This window comes from Fusarium tjaetaba, assembly GCF_013396195.1.
Source record: "Fusarium tjaetaba strain NRRL 66243 chromosome Unknown NRRL66243_c0000312, whole genome shotgun sequence".
NCBI lineage: Eukaryota > Fungi > Ascomycota > Sordariomycetes > Hypocreales > Nectriaceae > Fusarium > Fusarium tjaetaba.
In genome coordinates this window covers 29,691-48,205 of record NW_023501508.1, presented here as the reverse complement: position 1 = coordinate 48,205, position 18,515 = coordinate 29,691, and the positions used below count along the sequence as shown (strand labels likewise).

Below are 18,515 nucleotides of genomic sequence, written 5' to 3'. Positions count from 1 at the left end.
TCTATTTCAGGGAGCTTCCCGTCACCAGAAGGGAAGCTAACGCCCTGCGGCGGGTTTCAGCTGTGATGGGATTGCCCTGACGTACGCCAACCTTAAATGAGCTTGTCTGGAAATCGAGCCAGTTACCGTTGAGCAGCGACGCCAATGGCAGCACAAGCTACGTGATTGAATCAAGTCATTGGCCAGGGTAGAGATAAGTACGAGATCGGAGACCTTATCTCGACGGATTGAGGTCTTGACCGTTGTTCAATCAACGGCTCTACAAACGGTGAGGCAACAAGGTTAACAGGCACAAAACGAGCCTCAAATCGACAATTCACTCCAATTGCTAAGTATGGACAAGATAAATTGCTGAAATGCAGCCGTGGACTACTGTGATCCAACAAGCCCTGTTACTTACGATCTCCATCCTAAAGTGACAAAATATCTAGGTAAATTTATCCTAAACTTAGGTCTTTGGCTCAGGTACCTAGTTCATTTACTACCGTGGTTTCCCATTTGTTCCGCAATGGCAGCAAAATTTGCGATGCAGTGTACCATTCAAAGTGTTCAGCTGTTCTGTCAAAGACATTGCCTTATGAATGTTGACCGCGAGGCGCTGAGATGCTTTTAATAACATATTTATGTTAGCATTTTGTAGAAAGGGCTCATACTTTACGACAAGATCTTGGGCGGACGATTCGAGGCAGCTGTGCCCGGATGACAAGCAGAATAGGGCAAACATCGGCGAATGATACCGAGTTTCTTCAGTAGCGAGTGCTCGTTGATGCGAGGATGTTGGGGTTCATTCGTTCGAGAGTCAAGAGTGCTGAGCGAGAGTCTTCACCTGGTCCAGAACTAGCTCCAAGAGAAACTCGGTTAATGTGATTTTATTTGAGGCTGGCTGTCAAGGCAAATCGAAGGACGTAGCGTGGGAGATGATCCCTCTTGTCTTTCTTGGGTCTTATTATCGACGACTTTGCATACAGTTGTGTACACGGCAGAAGCAAGGGCGTATTCAGGGGACTTACGAGAAGAACGCGTCAATATCATTCGCATGTTGGTGCTTTTGCTTCTTCATCGGCGATTGTCGATTCAATTAGAAGAATACATTCTCGCTAGAAGTTTGTGTCTGGACAATGAACTTCTAGGCTGGGCTGTCCAGCTTGTACAGTATAGCTTTAATATCCTAGGTTTCCCGAATCCTAAATCGAGTGTTTTCCAGGTGAGTTGGCGTCTTCACACAGTTTCTCAAGCTTATGAGACAGTCAGTAAGCAATGCTAGTCTTCGTCAACTCGTCCCCGTGTTAGACTACGACTTGACATGGTTACGAGGGGCGGCAACATCTGGTCCTTCCATCAGGAATCCTGAGATATGCCAGTAGCAGTACATCTGTGCTCCCAGCATGATTGCTTCCTCTACGCAAAGAGGCTCAATAAACATAGTGAACTTGTAATCTTTTCTGGTGAGATAGTGATGCTTTTCTTCTCTTAAGCGACGAGTTGCCAGATTTCGTGGCCCACCAGCTGGAGGTCAAAACCATGGGTCCGCCTAGAAGTTGTAACGCTAAAAGCTTAGAGGGATTTGTTGATCGTCTGTTTCATGTTAGACGTGCTGTTGGGCTGATATGCTTAATCCTCTGTCACTCGTTGGCTTGGGCAGTGATACTCTAGGGTTCATAATGAAGACACTTGCAGAAATGGCTTCTTGTCATTGCTTGCTTTGTCTTGGTAGTAAAACACTTTGTTTCTTTTTAATAATTGATATAAAGGGGTGATTCTGATTGACTAAGCAAGCATTATGCATGGCCCCTTGATTTGACTGTGATTCACTGTCATCAGGTGCTTGGCGTTATGTAGATATTAACATGCTCGGATTTCATTGTATGCTCTTTTGCATTTTCTTTCCCTCTTCATCATCATTTCCTCCTTCTTCTTCAACTCAACCGGATCTGACAGCAAAAACTAGTACAACCTGCCAACTATCTGCGCTCTCTGTCAAGCCCTGGATTTAACTCGACTTCCAAAGACCACTTCTCTCTTCACTGACTTTATGGAGAGTGGTGAAGGCGTTGTTCAGTCTCGTGAAAACTCTATCATAACATCACAACCTATTGATAATAGGGAGAACTCTACCCAGGACCCTGCAGATAACAGTAATGGTCACGTTGATGCGCCCGCCAACGGTGATGAAGAGGGCATCGAGGGTGAAGAAGATGAATACTACGGTGAAGAAAGCATCGTTGCATACCTCAATACCCTTAACGACATGATTGTGAGTTCAACCCGTGGCGCCATTATCGACTAGTTGACTAATTGTGAGTTCGCAATAGATCGCCAAAAACGAAGCGCCACGCTCAGGCCGTATACCCGACCTCAAGTATGGCAATACACTGTTCGATCACCAAAAGCATGCTGTGGAGGCCGCTTTGAGATCTCTCGTTGGCCCTCTCAAGGGCATGATATTGGGAGACCCCCAGGGCTGGGCAAAAGCCTGGTAGCCGAGATGGGCCTTCACTTATCGTTGCACCTCTCTCATGCTGTAGCCAGTGGATGGCGGAGATTGATGCCTTCTTTGATGCGGTAAGACTGGTGGACAAATATCAGGGAAGGGCATCCGTCATTGTGATGAAGAGCGTGAGGCATGTCCACAAGCCGATCGTTTGCGTTTTGGAGGATCATTTTCGAGGATCATTTTCCCCCTTCAACCTGTGGTGGTACAGAGTCGCAATCGCGTCCTATTCATATCATACTGAAGAGGTGAACCGTGTTGCAAGGTTCCAGGATGCCATCGAAGTCTACAGTGCGGATCTGGCGTTGCTCTTCCCAAAAAGACCGAAGCTAGTCCTCCTTTCTGGCAGCCTGGAGTCCGAGCCATGGAAGCCGATCGGGAAATGCATGATCCTTGACGAGGCTCATATCATCAAGAACCGCAACACTCGCACATTTGCTGCCATCGTGGGCAATTCGAAGGCTGTCTAGCCTTGACAGGCACGCCCCTGGACAACACATGGGAGGACGGATATGCCCTGCTGAGCCTGCTTAAAGGCATCCCATCGCCGACTTCAATATCTTTCTGAGTACATTCAAAGAGCTTGGGAAGAACGCGCCTCGACATCCCACCGGGAGACATATGATCCGGTAGGTCCAGATGATCGACGCAGCCTGCTTATTGAACCCAATATCCACTATCCAAGATCGCCTTCGGCCTAGGACTGGCATTGCGCGACTCTTCGCCCTCGTCCCCAAAGACAGGTCAAGTTGGAACAACTCCTTTGCAGAATTCAAGCGGCTCATGATGATGAGGAGGAGGAACAATAAGAAATCACAAGGTCACAAATCTCGTGGCAAGGCCTCTCGAGGCAAGAAGCATGATGGCACAGGATGGTTGCACCTTATCAGGCCCAGCAGCACGCCTACCATCCGATGCTAGTGCAGCTAAAGCTGACCCACAGAGGTCTTATGGAATTTATGAGACAGGAAGATGTGGACGATGCCATTCCTGACGACCAAGCTCTCGAGCAGGTTGCCGAGTGGTGTCGGCAGCTGGAGCAAGGAGACAACTCGCTGTCATCACGTGTGGAGGCGATACTCGATACAGTACGACAACATCTCGACCTTTACCCTGAGGATTCATTTGTCATGGTCGATGAAAGCGTGTGGTTCCTGGACATCGTGGCAATTGCGCTCAGGAAGGCATACCATCCGATCACCAACACACTACTAACCATTCGAAGTACCGGTGGCCAGAGACTTTAACATGCACTTTGCAAATGTCGTCATTCGATGCGGACCCTGGTGGAAGAAAGCGTGGGAAGAGCAAGCAGCTGAACGAGTTAACCGACTAGGACAGCAGAAGCCTACCTTTATTCGCGAACGGTGAGCCCAGGACTGTGCTGTGCTGTGGAAAAGTACGTGATGGAGATCCGAGACAAGAAGAACAGAGCGTTTGATGCTATCGGTATGCTATGACTGTGCAGGACAGAGGACGATGATGATAAAGTTTTAGGGTATTTTATCCTAAAGAAGGCCTAAATTATGACAACTTTCTCAAATTTTAGGGAATTTCATCGAACATTATGATCCTGATTTCACCGTGGTCGTCTTTCATATACAGAACTGTAGTCAGGGCATAATCACTCGTAGACTTCAGTGCGAATTTTCATGAGACAATGCTTCGTCTTCTGGCTGGCGAGCTCTTTATTTCATTTGTCGTGTTGCCTATACTATACCTTGACTTACCTGTCATAAACTCAAAGAAATGAGAGAGAACGGCGACCTGCGCTATGTAGTACTTTTATCGTCTAGGTGACCCAAGCCTAGACAAGCAATGCTTCTCTACCCAGTCGAACATCTGATCCCGGAAACCCTCATGCTCTTCCACAATAGGCGATGCATCAGCATAGGGATCTTCCTCCACATCTCGAGCGATCTTCTTCGCTGTACCAAGAGGTATGACTTTCTGCAGCTCTAGATCCCAGAGCACTCTCACAACCTATCTTTGACTAAACTCACATGGAATTTTCTTAGCAGAAGCCTTTACCTGTCTTGCATGTCGCACTGAGATCTTGGAGACGTAAGAAAAGCGGTCGACGTCCCAGCTTCTTCGCTCTCCACTCTCAATCACAAGTTCCCAGGGTCTGCGTCTCGAAGGGCCACCCAAGGGATGGTAACATGTTGCGTACTCGGCGTCAGCATCGGTGAGCATGAGAATCCAGTGGTTTGGAAGACCTTCCATAGGTTCCGTGCAAACTCCGATAGTCAGGTGTTGATCGATGTCGGGAGAGGATCCCATACAACCAGAGAATCTTCGGAGAGGCATTTCCTGTTTTGTGTAATGGGAGGATGAGACTCGGTCGACGAGTTGTATGGTTATAGGCGATATCGTCGATCGGATGAGACTGATCTGAGGATGACAAGAGATAGGAATGACAGTGAATGAGAGTTCGCTTTAAATATTTCATGCAGCTGTTTGACGGATTCTTTCCGTCTTGAACAATGATAATGCATCTTCGAACACTCAAGATGACTGAATAGGTGAGGTCTTCTAGCCTTGTTCAATGTCCCTGCACTCAGGCTGAATCTGAACACTCACCAAATACTTACTAAAGGCTTGTCCCTTGTTTCTATACAATCAGCTATGCTTCATTACCTTTCAGCGAACACAGAGGCCTGTAAAGGGCCTGGACATAGAGTGGCAATGTCCTCGAAATACAGCATTTTAGGGACAGTGCCCATTAGCTCGGAATGTATGTCTCTAGCAACTGATCACTAGAATTCTTTTACCCTTTTTTGTCGTTCAGATAATCCATATGACTTGAGGGGTAGTCGAATAAAACTTCATTCAGCATCGCCGGATGGTGTCTGCGATTAAGCATTAGACGAGAATTACTTGACAGCAATATTTTATTGAATAACTTCACGAGTCAGATCGTTACATGAATAGATATTAGTAGTTCTTACTCTGCAATAATAAGTAATTTTCTTTGACTAGATGATGTTATTCCCGACTAAGGACTCGTGCTCGATAAAGGGCGTCTTGACAATCCACTAGTTTTCTCTTTTCTTTAGACAGAAGTGGGCACAAACTCAACCTCATCAACCACAACCAAACATAAAAATGCCGTCCAAAATTCTCATTCTTGACGGCGGTCTCGGTACCTCTCTCGAGTCCAAGTACTCCATCACTTTCTCCCGTTCAACGCCGCTCTGGTCCTCTCATCTGCTTGTTTCTGACCAATCCACTCTTCAATCATGTCAGAGCGATTTCGGAGCTGTCCCAGTTGACGTGCTCCTCACAGCGACATATCAAGTTTCGCTTCATGGTTTCGCCGACACTCGCACTGAGGATTTCCCCGAGGGCATTCCCCGTGAAACTGTTCCTCGGTTCTTGGACAATGCTGTTAGTATTGCTCAGCGTGCTGTGGGGGAAAAGGGCTGTGTTGCGTTGAGCATTGGGCCTTATGGAGCTTGCATGATTCCAGGTCAGGAGTACAGTGGGAAATACGATGCTGAGCACAGCTCCCTGGCTGATTTGGAGGCATGGCACCGTGAGCGATTGGGCGTCTTCGCTGAGGTTTCTGATATACAGAAGCGAGTGGGCTATGTTGCCCTTGAGACTATTCCCCGCGTCGACGAGATTGTTGCCATGCGCAAAGCTCTCGCTGCGACACCAACACTATCTGATCTTCCTTACTGGACGGCATGTCTCTCCCCTGAGAAAGACCTCAAAATGCCTGATGGCAACTCCATCGAGGCCGCTGTGGAGGCCATGCTGGATCCCAAGATCTCATCCAAGTTGCCGTGGGGTATCGGTATCAACTGCACCAAGGTCGACAAGCTTGACCAGCTCCTTCAAATCTTTGAGCGCACGGTCTCAGGTTTGATCGAGAGCGGCAAGATTACTGAGTGGCCTGCTCTGGTGCTGTACCCTGACGGAACTAATGGAGAGGTTTACAACACAACCACACAAAAGTGGGAGATGCCGGATGGTGTTGAGACTCATAGGCGCTCATCTTGGGAACGCCAACTCGAGACAGTCGTGAAGGCTACGGAGGATAGAGGAAAGTGGCCTGCCATCTTGGTCGGTGGATGCTGTAGGGCTGGGAGCGAAGATATCAAGAAACTTCGCGATTGTCTCGTGAAATAGAGGCTTTCTATTAATGCAAAAGCACAACAGTATGAAACAAACTTAAGATAGATTAAATTTGTAACAGAACATGATATGAAATACGTCAACAACACTACGAAGAGGTTACTACAGCCGTAGAAAAGTAGGGATTTCTATCTTAAGTGATGAGAAGGTTTATATAAACTTAGGTAAACTTGGGCCAATTTAGGATAGAATTAATATGCCTTCATAATGGCTATCTCAACACGCCTTCAAGAGTCTACGACGATTTATCAGAACGTTAGGCTGCCTATACGCGGCAGTCACTTGTGCGTGACCTGGCAGAGCACGGTTTTGCAGTTTCGTCTGAACATTTGTATTAACTTACCCCTCACTGATCTCTTGCTCCGGTTGCTATATTTTCTTCATGTTTACACCTGAACCTTTCGTTAACACAGCTACCCAGGTCTTCGTTCTCTTCACACGGCCACTTCAATAAGTGCGAAACTTGGCACTTGGTAAGCCTAGTCTTTTCCAATTGTATAAAGTCTCTTTCTCCATTCATTCCTTCGCAGTACCTGACATATATCTCAGACTTGTGCGCCCGTCATTCTGTAAAAAGGAGAAGTCATGAATCCTCAACTCCGCACCTGAAAAGCATCAAATCGGTCATCATGGATCTCCATCACGGCGTAAGTGTTCTCAACTATCCAATCCTGATGAGACTTCTCTGATATTATAAGGTAGCCGCCTCGGAAGCGATCCGAGTCCTTCCATGCTACTTCTCAGGACACCGCCCAATCTGCTGATGCAGTGCATGCGGAAACCATCCCAATGGATATCGACCACTCAAGGTCTGCAGCTCATGATTTCACTATTCCGGTGTCTTGGTCAGGCGTTACTACAGCAGACTCGGGTGTTCTGCATCACGAAGAGAACCACATCTCGCCCGAGGAACGCAGGGTCGAAGTCTACACTCGCTCGGCCATGCCAGCTCCAAACACCAAAGACACTGCCACAAATGACTTGTTCGCTTACGGCATGCCTAAATTATACGATGAATACCTTTGTCGCTATGTAAAGGCCCTGGAAAAGGGCACAAATCAGCCCCCCTTTGCTCGAACTGCCTCGAAAACGCTTTTTGTGTTCTATTGCAACGAGTCCGTTCACGAACTATCACTTTATTGTGACACGTTCTTCTCCCTCAACAGATCACAAATGCCCCAACTTCACGCGAGAGCTGTTATGCTTTTGGCAAAAGAGAGTTATATCAGATCAGAGTCACTCAACACCTGGCAGGAGATTGATTATCCTCACGGTGCCAAGACCAACGCGGAATTCCATTTTTACTTCTAGGTGAAGGAGCTGGTTGCACTCGCGGACAAGATGAAACTTCAGATACACATGCATCTTCCATGGAGAGACTTCATCGGGCTTGCAAAGGCGACGGCTCCTTTGCGAGAGGCCGGCTTCGAACTGTCGGTTACGTTCAACGAGGAGGAGTGGTCGGACATACCTTCGCAGTATCGAGACTTCCACAAGGCACTGGCAACCAAAGCTATCACTGGAGTTCAGCTGGACGCCGCCAATCTTCGTTTCCAGCAGGACATGCCAGAGTATATCGCGGATCAGTTGACAGCTCACGGTACCCGTGGATTTCGTCCCAACAAAAGGCGCTGGCATTCTTCTCTTGCTAATATAATCTAAGGAAATCATAAGATATCCTTAGTTTATGATAAATTTATGATAAACTTATGATGAGTTTATGATGAGTTTATCGCCAGGATGTCGCTTGCTACCAAATGGAACGATCTGGAGGCGTCATATGAGTGCTTTGCATGAATGCGAGTCTAATAGATTAGTTGCAAGGAAATTACCGGTCGCTTCAGGTGTAATGAAAAAGCTACTTCAGTTAACTCCATGCTATCATGCTATTCATATATCCGAACCTCTGTGTGGCTTGCTTTGTATCCAATTCAAATACCCAAGCTTTGATCACGGCCAATATCCCAACTTACTGATATCAGCACTTAACTCTCTTCCCTGCATCATCTCAGCCATAACTTTCGCTGTTCCTAGCGACAGGCTGATCCCCCATGGCCCATGCCCTGTCGCTACATAGACGCCACCATCGCTTCCTTTCCGTGTCCTGTAGCCTTGCCGTAGATCTACATCCTCTATGCGTGTGATATAGGGTGTTCCTCGTTCCGAGACAGGTCTAAAGCATAAGCCTGTCCGTAAAACTTCCAGTTCGCCATCTTCGGTTCTAATGATCTGCCTCGCCAGGTTCTTCAACTTCTCAAGTGGCGCATCCATGGGTTTCGCACCTGTTACTAACGGTGGCAGTCGGAGAGATGCGTTCACACCACCAAGCCAGATGTGTCCATTTGGTCGAGCATAAATCTCTGGTGAGAAATCGTCCATGCTTGTATATATAGAGTGGTATATATCGCCGATATCCGTCGGATTTCGTACAACGAGTGAGTGGCCTGCGAGCGGCACCACGGGTATGTTGATAGATGATCCGGGAAACATGGACTCCAAAACACTCGGGGTCCATGCCCCAGCACAGACAAGTATTCGCGTAGCTGGGATATGTGTCTCTGAGGAGCAGTCTGTGAAACCGATACGGATATATGATAACTCATCATGACAGTCGGCGCCTACATTTAGAACAACGGCAGGGTTATGTATCCGCACCCCCGCTGCTCGGCATCTTTCCAGGAGGAACTGACATAGTTTTGAAGGGTCTCTATATGTATGGGTCGTTAGAATACATCAGTCTCATAAGCATAAGAGAGTGACTTACAGAACAGCTGTGCCTTCACCATTATCAACCAAGCTGAGAGCATCACCCTTGATACGCCTCAACCAAGGCGGGCTATTCCTGTCTTTAACCTCTGATCTCTCCTCTATCACATCCGCACGACTCCCTCCCTCACATAACCAGTCCTGGCCTGTGGATCCCTTGTGTTTCCTTCTCGGTAACTCATAGTTCACGGTCACAGACTTGGCATACAACCATTTCTCCCTCCCATTAAACTGCTCTGCCAATTTCTCATGCTCGTCAAAACTCAGTGCCCCCAAAGACGCAAGATCGCGATGGAACCAGTCCCTCGCCAGAAATCCACCAGCGTAGCCTGATGCCGAGGCGAATAGCGTTGCCGACGAGTCAACAAGGTGGATGCTTGAGCCAGGTTGATGTTCCGAGAGGTAATAAGCTGTCGCGATGCCGATTATGCCACCTCCAACAATCACCGTCGAGGCCATTGGGACCAGGTATTAAGATTAGAAATCTATTGTATAATTGATAAAACGGAACAAGATCTCAGCTGATGCAGGCGGGTTATTTCCAAGAAAGAACCGATGACGTGAGTGACAATGATACAGGGTAAGTAGAATTGAAGCTCCAAAATTGACCCCACCATCACTCATCACCAAGAAACCCCCACTCTCTTGAGCTTCAAAAACGTGCCAAGTTACGGATACTCACTGAACGGTAACAATATCAGTCACACAGCATATTCCTCAACATGACCTCCAAAGTCTTCATTATTACAGGCGCCAGTAAGGGCATTGGCGCCGCCATTACCCGTTATCTGCTTAACCAATCCCACAAGGTTGTTATTACAGCTCGATCATCTGAAGCATTGGAGGGGTTGAAGAAATCGCACCCTGACCAGGTCCAATTCATTGCTGGAGATATTGTCGAACCTCAGGTGAGTAACCCAATTGAAAGATTAGGAGTCACGAGGCTGATATATGCTTTCTAGCTGCCTTCAAAGCTTGTTGACCTTGCTGTATCCTCGTTCGGCAAGGTTGATGGTCTGGTCATCAACCATGGCATGTTGGCGCCCAAGAAATTTGCAGACACCACGCTCGAAGAGTGGAAGAAGATTTATGACATCAACGTCTTCAGCGGTATTGCCTTGGTAAGGGAATCTTAGTCCAGTCCTTTTACGAGCATGAACACTGACAACACTAGGCTCAAGCTGCGATCAAAGAGCTACGCAAGTCCAAAGGTTGCATTGTCTGGGTCTCGTCAGGAGCAGCAACTAAGCAATATGCCGCCTGGTCAAGTTACGGTTCATCAAAGGCTGTCTACAATTCTGTCTCAGCTCACATTGCGCTCGAAGAGCCTGATATCACAAGTGTTGCTATTGCACCAGGTCGAGTCGACACTGAGATGCAAGGAGTACTGAGATCGGAAGGCCAATCTTCTATGAACAAGGCACAATACGATTCCTTCGTCGAAGCCAAAGAAAAGGGCACCTTGCTCAAGCCCGAGCAGCCAGGAAATGTTATGGCCAAGTTTGTCGCAGACCCGCTCAAAGAGCTGAGCGGCAAATTCTTCTCGTACGTCTCACACAACATACTATGACATCAAAGACTAACAATTATGCAGATGGAACTCACCAGAGGTCGAGGCATACCAAGAATAGGGTTTAGCTTAGGGATGTTGCAAGAACCTGGATATCTCAAGCAGAGTTAGCTTTATGTCTTTGCATATGATTCGAGTAGATAAAAGATAGAAAGACAAATGCAAGTCAGTCGAAAGATGAAAAGCTCTTAGTTTGCTCCACATGGACATTCGGATTTAGCATGGAATGTAAGTTTCTTCATCATAGCATTTGATGTTGGTAGTCGAAAGAAAATAAAAGTTTGTTCTTACCTGATGCTGATTTGTCGCATGCAACCGAAGTCCCAAAGACATGATGTTCAAAACAGCTGCCTTGTCGCATGTTAGTTATACGTTCCAACATGTTGTCCAAAGCAAGCGTGCAGTCGAATGCGCTCAGGCTATCGTTTTTATCCGTCATGAGAGTCGGTATTTGATAGTACCAGATAGCGAAGTGCATCATGGCGTATCGGAGAGGTGTAAAGATGCTGAAGGGAGTCTTACAGCGTGGGTTAGAAAGTGCAGCCTAAACTTTGAGTTGATTAGCCCTTGATCGGGTTGCGTGGTTCAAGCTTTGAAACAAAGACGATTGGGATCAATCAGTTCTGTCCATTTGGCACAGGACGAAGTCAATCAGCACAGGAGGCTTGTCGAACCTCCTCAGCCTGGGGCGACAACATATCTCTTCATGCGAGTTGGTGGATGGAGAACAAAGAGAGACTTACCCAAAGAATCGGCGGCTGCACTCGAGTGAAAGCAACGCACAAAGCGAGTACTTTTGAGGTATAGCAAATTGGCAGACGCTATTGGCGCCGCCTTGACAAAGCCGTTGCTCGATCAGAGCGTTGTGGCATGTTTGTAGAGAATGGAGAGAGAAAAGGAATGTGTTGATGAAGGAATAGGAAATTTTCAAAAGATGGAAGTTCTGAAATAGCTGCGTAACTGGTCCGTGCACAACAAAAAAGACGCGCCCCGTGTGGCTGGAAATGGAGACACCAATTACATGGAGCCCAGTCCAGTTACGGGCAGCAGCCTTGGGACCTGAGGCTCCCCCACTGGTGCTCGAGCCACTGCCATGAATGAAATTCCACTGAGCAAATGAAATTCCAGGTGGAGACTTGGCTACAAGCGCGGCGCAAAAAAAAAAACACAGCAGCTCTTCAGATACAAAAGAGGCTTGCCCCACCACTCATGGGCCTGAGTGACCATCCCACCCGTCTGTCTCCTTCTCAGCCTGACAAGCAAAAGTGAAGCTCATCATCAAGATCCAATATAAAACAACAGCACTCAAACAACAGTGAAACATACACGCTTCTCGACGGATACATACATCACTACAAGACCTCGCTTATCTCATCTTCAATTTTTTGTTACATTTATTGCTCCCTGGGACTTTGTCTTCGCGTTGCACTCGGCCAGCCACCGTCTCTGAATAACCGCGTCTTTGGTGTATTCTCGGTCATCACTCCAAAATACGCAGTCAACCGCAAACACCCTTCCATCACCACCCTGATTCACGGATTTTTGCTTCTCCAAGATGTCTGATCACGAGTTTGGAGGCAAGTATTTTCTTTACTTTTTATTTGTTCGTTTGTTCTTGTGTTTCTTGCTCATCCCGTTTATATACGCACCTTCCATCCTCGTTGACCATCACGACAATGCGTCACTGTTGGTTGGAAGTCACGGCGTTGTGAATAACATTCTTTCAACTTTTACTTATATTGATTTCTACCGAGAAGTTTCTCATCATGTTCAATATCTCGAAACCCTTTTCATCACTATCGACACTTTACACACATAGCACATTTTCGCATCTACTTTTCATCTCAAACTTCCCGGTCTATCTCAAATACTCTACCGATTTCATATTTCTTTTTACGATTTGTCTCCCACGATGCCTTTACCAGCGTCAACCAGATACTGGCTCAAATATGACAGTGGAACTCTTGGTCTGCTCTTCATGTCTGCTTCAAGACCCTTGGCTAACAACTTTGACTTATAGGTAACGACGATTTGTCGCTCCCGAAAGGTATGTCACAGTGCTCCTCCTATTAAAAAACCATTCACTAACTGAGTTGCAGCTACTGTTCAAAAAATTGTATCTGAAATTCTTCCCCCATCCGCAGGCGTGGCATTCGCTAAGGAGGCCCGCGATCTCTTAATTGAATGCTGTGTTGAGTTCATTACTCTTATTTCATCAGAGGCAAACGAGATCTCTGAGAAGGAAGCAAAGAAGACTATTGCCTGCGATCATATTACGAAAGCTCTCGAGCAACTAGGCTTCACTGACATGGTCCCTGCTGTTCTCGAGGCAGCAGCTGAGCACAAGGAAGTCCAAAAGGTAAACCCACAATTTCCCCTCTGCATATTTGGCAAAGACTAACAATAGCCAGGGTCGAGAGAAGAAGGCAGACAAGTTCGCCAACAGTGGCATGTCCATGGAGGAACTCGCTCGTCTACAGGAGGAGCAATTCGCCGCTGCTCGAGAGCGTCACGGTTAGGAAAAGTGGCCAGGAATGGATCACTGGAAAGGGTGGAAACGGGCGTAAAGGGAATTATCGCATTGCTAGGCGTTGGTGTGCAGAATTGGACTGGGATGGGACTGGGCCTGAAATTTGTTATGGGAAGCGGGCGGATCGGCTTGCTCGTTATCACTTTCGCTTGTAGACCTTTGACGAGGCGTTTGTCGTCAGGGTGGGATTGTCTGAATTACATCGTCTTCAACTTTAAATTTTGAATGGTTTCAAGCCTTGACAGCTGGTGCCTTGCCATGGGCTATCTATGAGCGGCCATGGAGGCCATGAACAATAGCCATAGCATAATTATTGCCACAAGATTAAAGTTGCGGGGAGTCAGTCATACCGGGATTGTGCAAAATGTATGAAATTATACATACCTACTTTGTCCAATCCATTCTGAAGTCTTCTCATGCGGGCCTCTAGGTTTCTATGTGAAGTGCATGCAACAGCCTTGGCGTTTATTCAGATGACTGCGTCGATGATGACGTGATGTTAGCATATGCATCCATCCTATCAGAAAGACGTATTAGCAATGACAATGGACCTTGTCTAGGCTGCGACTCGTTTCTTTGTTGCCTTGAAGCACACATCGATCTCACTTATATCCTTATCGATAAGACTGCAAGTAAAAAATGATGTAAATCAGAATATCCCCCCACCTTGACGCCCGCCGAACGTTACTCCCACACTGCATTCTGCATGCATGCGCAATCAGCATCTCTAGACGAAGCAGCATTATTTTTGCTTCCATTGCCGTCAAAATAGGTCGAAGACGCAAAAACAAGAATAAGCCTGGACCGCGCGGCCCTCGCTGGTTTAATCGCAAAATGGGCCAGGAAGAGTCCTCTATGAGTTATGGCGGCCCGCCCGTCACACTCACTGAGCGAAGCCTTGACGCTGTCGCCGAGTATATCAAATCGGGTCGGAGCAAGAGAATTGTCGTCTTGACTGGTGCTGGTATCTCCACTGCTGCTGGAAGTGAGTAATTGGACTGACATCAGAACTAAAAACATATCTGACAAACCTATAAGTCCCCGACTTTCGATCGCCTGGAACAGGTCTTTACGCCAACCTTGCCCGCCTCAATCTGCCTTACGCCGAAGCCGTTTTCGATATCTCTTATTTTCGCAATCACCCCGAGCCCTTCTATGTTCTAGCAAACGAATTATACCCAGGGAAATTCTCTCCGACCGTCTCCCATGCCTTCATTGCCCTCCTCGCCCGCAAGGGCCTTCTTCAGATGCTCTTCACACAGAACATCGATTGCCTTGAGCGCGTAGCTGGAGTACCTTCGGACAAGATCATTGAGGCCCATGGAAGCTTTGCGACACAGCGCTGCATCGAGTGCAAGGAGGAATACCCGGATGAGAAGATGAAGGAGCACGTCTTTGGAGGCAAGGTTCCCCATTGCGACAAGGAGGGCTGCAAGGGACTTGTAAAGCCAGATATCGTCTTCTTTGGGGAAGCGCTGCCCAAGGCATTCGACAACAATACGTATCAAGTAGCGATGGCCGACCTCGTTTTGATCGTGGGTACCAGTCTCAGCGTTTACCCCTTCGCTGCTCTCCCAGGCATGGCGCCAGAGGGCAAACCTCGTGTGCTTTTCAACATGGAAAAGGTGGGTCAAATTGGAACCCGATCTGATGATGTGATGGAACTCGGCGATTGCGATGCCGGTATTCGCAAGCTTGCTGATGCGCTTGGCTGGCGAGACGAGCTCGAGAAGCTCTGGAGGCAGACCGTGGGCGATGCCGAGGCAGATCGACAGCTCGGCGGTAGAGAGAAGGATGATGTACAGGATGAGGTTGAGCGCTTGGCCGCCGAAGTTGGTGCTGTCGTTATTGACGAGAGCGACGAAGGCGTGCCCTTGAAAAAGGAGCCCACGAAGCACAAGGATGGTCCCACTGTCTCGGAAACGCCAAAGGACGATGACAAGCAACGCGAATCAGAAACAGCTACAGCTACTACAGAATTGGAAAATGATACCAAGGAGACGCCCAAGACTCAACAACCTAAACTAGATCGATCTAATGTTGAGCAGCTTGGGGCCGAGGCAAACAAGACAGAGTCTTTAGTCACAGAGCTGCCTAAGCCACAAACCCCTGAAGAAGAGCTACCAAAAGCAGAGACATCAAAGGCAGAGGCTACAAAAGAAGGAACTGTACCAGCAGCTCTCAGGCACAAGGAGAAGTAGTTAGTCCTCAAGTACTATGAGTACAGATGGGGCGTTCCAACACTTGAAGGTGTCCGAAAAAGAGGTCGGTGTAAAAGGATGCAATTTCCTGCTCTTTATAAACTGGGGACAAATGACTAGACGAGTTTCTTTATGTTGATCACGATGAAATGCAATAGGGTACGGTTATATAGACAGTCCGCATTGACTAGATCAATGCGAGAGTTAGTCTAATGAAAGAATTAGGTTATCATTCATTACCATGCTACGAAGTTCCATGTTACTTGACATATGCTGTAACTTTTACTGTAGAATATCCTTATATAGGAGAATATACCCTGAATCAGACTGGCCCTGATCTTATATCATCATATCATACTCATCATACAGACCGACACCAACTTTAAGAAATAATGACAAGGAACGAAGAGAAGACAGACACCCCAGGCTCTCTGGGAGCAAGAAAACATAAGACTTTAAGAGAGGATGCCAAACTGAACTCAGTAAAGCCTCCCCTAAGCTTAGGCCAAATTACCTAAGCTTTTTATCCCTTATGATAAAGGTCCTAAGTCTTTCCATCCTTTAGAATCACATTTGCTTACAGTCCACTGTCGATTTGTGCCGGGATATTTGAGAGTGTCCAGTGTCCCCACTGCCGGCACGTCTCAGCCACCACGTTCGGTATACGTAGTTTCTTGACTTGATCTGGATTTGTGAGAAACTGCGTGAGAAAGCCTGCCGAGACGTGCCACGCGATGTGGCAATGGAGCGGCCATACACCTATGAGCAAATGCATGTCAGCACGATGCAACCGTGACCGCAGAAAGGGGTGATTATCATAAGGCTGAGTGAGCCAGGGGAGGCAAACGTACCCGGATTTTCTCCGGCATCGAACTGTATCACGATGTGACCATTGCCCCGAATTTGAACAACGTCGCGACGCTGTGGGTTGTGTCTGTTTATGATTGTTCCGTCCCAGGAACCTGTCCCCTCATGTAGGACATACATGTTGAAGCCGTGCAAGTGCATTGGATGCCTGGGCAGAATTCATTGTCAGCCACTGTAAGAAGCCGCATCGATTGTGTCGAGTACTTACGCCACAGGAGTCTTGTTATTGACAACCACTCTCACGCTCTTTGCCTTTCCAGTATTTATCACGTTCCATTCAGGCTCGAATGTGTGATTGCCAAGTTTGCTGAGGAGCAGGGTCGGACTGTTGTAGTTTGTCCTTGCAGCCACTCCCCCCAACGTCCAGAGCGTGACGTTGCTTGCGTTTTTGAATGAACCAATATCAAGCTCAATAGTCTTGTCAGCTGGAGGCAAAGGCAGCTTCATCACGGGCTTTGTGATACTCAAATCATCGTTGGCACAAGTCCCTGGATCAGGGATGTCCCAAGCCTGTGATTTGGGTGCTTTTTTCTGATTTGCATTGTCGTAGTATATTGCCGCAAGGGCAGCTGGGGCACGACCCAGACTACAGATGGCAGAAATGTTGCTGCGCATCCAGTATGAGTCCAATTTGCCGTTGGCTCTGACCAGTACATCTGTCCGTTGGCCAACCCCAAGAGTTACAACTTTGGTATCATACGGCTGAACTGGAACAAAGTCATTCGCTATGACTTTCATTGTGTGACCATCAATGGAAAATCGTTGTATGGCTTCGGCACTTGGGTTGATGAGACGTAAGCGGTGGACTTTACCGCGCTTGAAGCGAAATTTGGAGATACCAGCATTGCTTTTGCAGGGCGTCTTGTCTCCCGGTGCCACACTGGAGCAGTTGAAGTTCATCTTTCCGTTGATGAGATTGCTGTCAGAGAAAACAACTCCATTACCGCCGGGTTTCATTATCTCCTCAACGAGGTCGAAATACTCTTTGTGATACCAATCACTCAACATAATAGGCCCAATATCGATGTCGTAGTCTTTCTTTTCTCGTGGTCCATATATGACCATTGGGCCAAATAAACCAGCAGCAACTTGAGCGGAATAATGAGAGTGGTACCAACTTGTTCCATACAGGTCGGCCAGAAACTGATACGTGAAACTCTTTTTAGGTGGGATCGGGCATTGGGTTACACCCGGAACGCCATCTTCCCACGGCATTCCCTTCTGAAGGATACCATGCCAATGCAAGGAGACACCCTCATCGTCCAAGTCGTTATGAACAGTGACTTGGATGGTGTCACCCCAGTTTGCTTCAATCAGGGGCGCAGGAAATTGCCCGTTCACGAGGATTGTGGACAGCTCATAGCCGTCGGGGGCGATGGTTCCCCGACTGACAGTGAAGTCGTACCTCCTAATGACCCCAGTGTTTGGTTGGTCCTGATAGTAATTGGTTTGGGAATTCATGGTACTCCAAGGGTAGCCATTAGGGGTAGGGTTGTCAGTCAGGAAAGTTGGCAGGTCAGGTGCATCAAACGTGCCATACGAGGACTCCCTATTAATAGATCAGTTCATGTATACAGATATCCGGAAGCATAGTGCTTTACCCATTGGTCTGCAACTGGGACAATTGTCCCAGGTCCCCGAGATTGAAAGGACTGCTATTGGTATTGCCCATACTGCACAGCGGACTTGGGGTCTCTATGGAGGAAGGATGCTGAGATATCCCATCTTCTTACAGGAACCAACACTGGTCTATATAGTCAAGAGGGGCGTGTTGATGAGCTCAGTCCATCGACAGCCACTGCAGAAGGAACTTCTATCTTAGGACAAGGCATGTGCCGAAGACCCGCGGGATCAAGCCTCATCTGCGAGAAACGGGCGATCGCATACGGGTCAACCTTGACTACTCTCGGTTATCATGGACTAAGCCTGCATGGCTGAGTCCCATAT

General features: G+C 47.6%; 11 protein-coding genes across 11 annotated transcripts; 8 read left to right on the top strand and 3 right to left on the bottom strand.

Moving 5' to 3' along the window:
- Positions 1–1,847: 1,847 nt before the first annotated feature.
- FTJAE_12005 (CHD3-type chromatin-remodeling factor PICKLE) lies at positions 1,848–2,961 on the top strand (the record flags this gene model as incomplete). Its single annotated transcript, XM_037345010.1, has 4 exons — positions 1,848–1,863; positions 1,983–2,254; positions 2,313–2,476; positions 2,526–2,961. The coding sequence occupies 4 exons, from the start codon at positions 1,848–1,850 to the stop codon at positions 2,959–2,961; spliced, it is 888 nt and encodes a 295-aa protein (XP_037200958.1).
- Positions 2,962–3,363: 402 nt separating this feature from the next.
- Positions 3,364–3,738, top strand: FTJAE_12004 (global transactivator; the record flags this gene model as incomplete). The annotated part of the gene is made up of 1 exon (XM_037345009.1): positions 3,364–3,738. The coding sequence occupies one exon, from the start codon at positions 3,364–3,366 to the stop codon at positions 3,736–3,738; it is 375 nt and encodes a 124-aa protein (XP_037200957.1).
- A 538-nt stretch (positions 3,739–4,276) lies between these two features.
- On the bottom strand, positions 4,277–4,801 carry FTJAE_12003 (uncharacterized protein; the record flags this gene model as incomplete). The annotated part of the gene is made up of 2 exons (XM_037345008.1): positions 4,277–4,419; positions 4,495–4,801. The coding sequence occupies 2 exons, from the start codon at positions 4,799–4,801 to the stop codon at positions 4,277–4,279; spliced, it is 450 nt and encodes a 149-aa protein (XP_037200956.1).
- Positions 4,802–5,599: 798 nt separating this feature from the next.
- FTJAE_12002 (homocysteine S-methyltransferase) lies at positions 5,600–6,628 on the top strand (the record flags this gene model as incomplete). The annotated part of the gene is made up of 1 exon (XM_037345007.1): positions 5,600–6,628. One exon carries the CDS (start codon positions 5,600–5,602, stop codon positions 6,626–6,628), a length of 1,029 nt encoding a protein of 342 aa, XP_037200955.1.
- A 635-nt stretch (positions 6,629–7,263) lies between these two features.
- On the top strand, positions 7,264–7,945 carry FTJAE_12001 (uncharacterized protein; the record flags this gene model as incomplete). Its single annotated transcript, XM_037345006.1, has 2 exons — positions 7,264–7,281; positions 7,337–7,945. 2 exons carry the CDS (start codon positions 7,264–7,266, stop codon positions 7,943–7,945), a joined length of 627 nt encoding a protein of 208 aa, XP_037200954.1.
- Positions 7,946–7,975: 30 nt separating this feature from the next.
- FTJAE_12000 (uncharacterized protein) lies at positions 7,976–8,296 on the top strand (the record flags this gene model as incomplete). The annotated part of the gene is made up of 1 exon (XM_037345005.1): positions 7,976–8,296. The coding sequence occupies one exon, from the start codon at positions 7,976–7,978 to the stop codon at positions 8,294–8,296; it is 321 nt and encodes a 106-aa protein (XP_037200953.1).
- Positions 8,297–8,384: 88 nt separating this feature from the next.
- On the bottom strand, positions 8,385–9,859 carry FTJAE_11999 (FAD dependent oxidoreductase superfamily; the record flags this gene model as incomplete). Its single annotated transcript, XM_037345001.1, has 3 exons — positions 8,385–8,401; positions 8,608–9,341; positions 9,399–9,859. The coding sequence occupies 3 exons, from the start codon at positions 9,857–9,859 to the stop codon at positions 8,385–8,387; spliced, it is 1,212 nt and encodes a 403-aa protein (XP_037200952.1).
- Positions 9,860–10,122: 263 nt separating this feature from the next.
- FTJAE_11998 (corticosteroid 11-beta-dehydrogenase) lies at positions 10,123–11,031 on the top strand (the record flags this gene model as incomplete). Its single annotated transcript, XM_037345000.1, has 4 exons — positions 10,123–10,308; positions 10,363–10,521; positions 10,575–10,945; positions 10,995–11,031. The coding sequence occupies 4 exons, from the start codon at positions 10,123–10,125 to the stop codon at positions 11,029–11,031; spliced, it is 753 nt and encodes a 250-aa protein (XP_037200951.1).
- Positions 11,032–12,882: 1,851 nt separating this feature from the next.
- On the top strand, positions 12,883–13,489 carry FTJAE_11997 (negative cofactor 2 complex subunit beta; the record flags this gene model as incomplete). The annotated part of the gene is made up of 4 exons (XM_037344999.1): positions 12,883–12,937; positions 12,991–13,017; positions 13,070–13,329; positions 13,382–13,489. 4 exons carry the CDS (start codon positions 12,883–12,885, stop codon positions 13,487–13,489), a joined length of 450 nt encoding a protein of 149 aa, XP_037200950.1.
- Positions 13,490–14,334: 845 nt separating this feature from the next.
- FTJAE_11996 (NAD-dependent histone deacetylase SIR2) lies at positions 14,335–15,701 on the top strand (the record flags this gene model as incomplete). The annotated part of the gene is made up of 2 exons (XM_037344998.1): positions 14,335–14,485; positions 14,539–15,701. 2 exons carry the CDS (start codon positions 14,335–14,337, stop codon positions 15,699–15,701), a joined length of 1,314 nt encoding a protein of 437 aa, XP_037200949.1.
- A 577-nt stretch (positions 15,702–16,278) lies between these two features.
- Positions 16,279–18,240, bottom strand: FTJAE_11995 (laccase precursor; the record flags this gene model as incomplete). The annotated part of the gene is made up of 5 exons (XM_037344997.1): positions 16,279–16,460; positions 16,553–16,635; positions 16,687–16,716; positions 16,777–18,117; positions 18,170–18,240. The coding sequence occupies 5 exons, from the start codon at positions 18,238–18,240 to the stop codon at positions 16,279–16,281; spliced, it is 1,707 nt and encodes a 568-aa protein (XP_037200948.1).
- Positions 18,241–18,515: the final 275 nt, after the last annotated feature.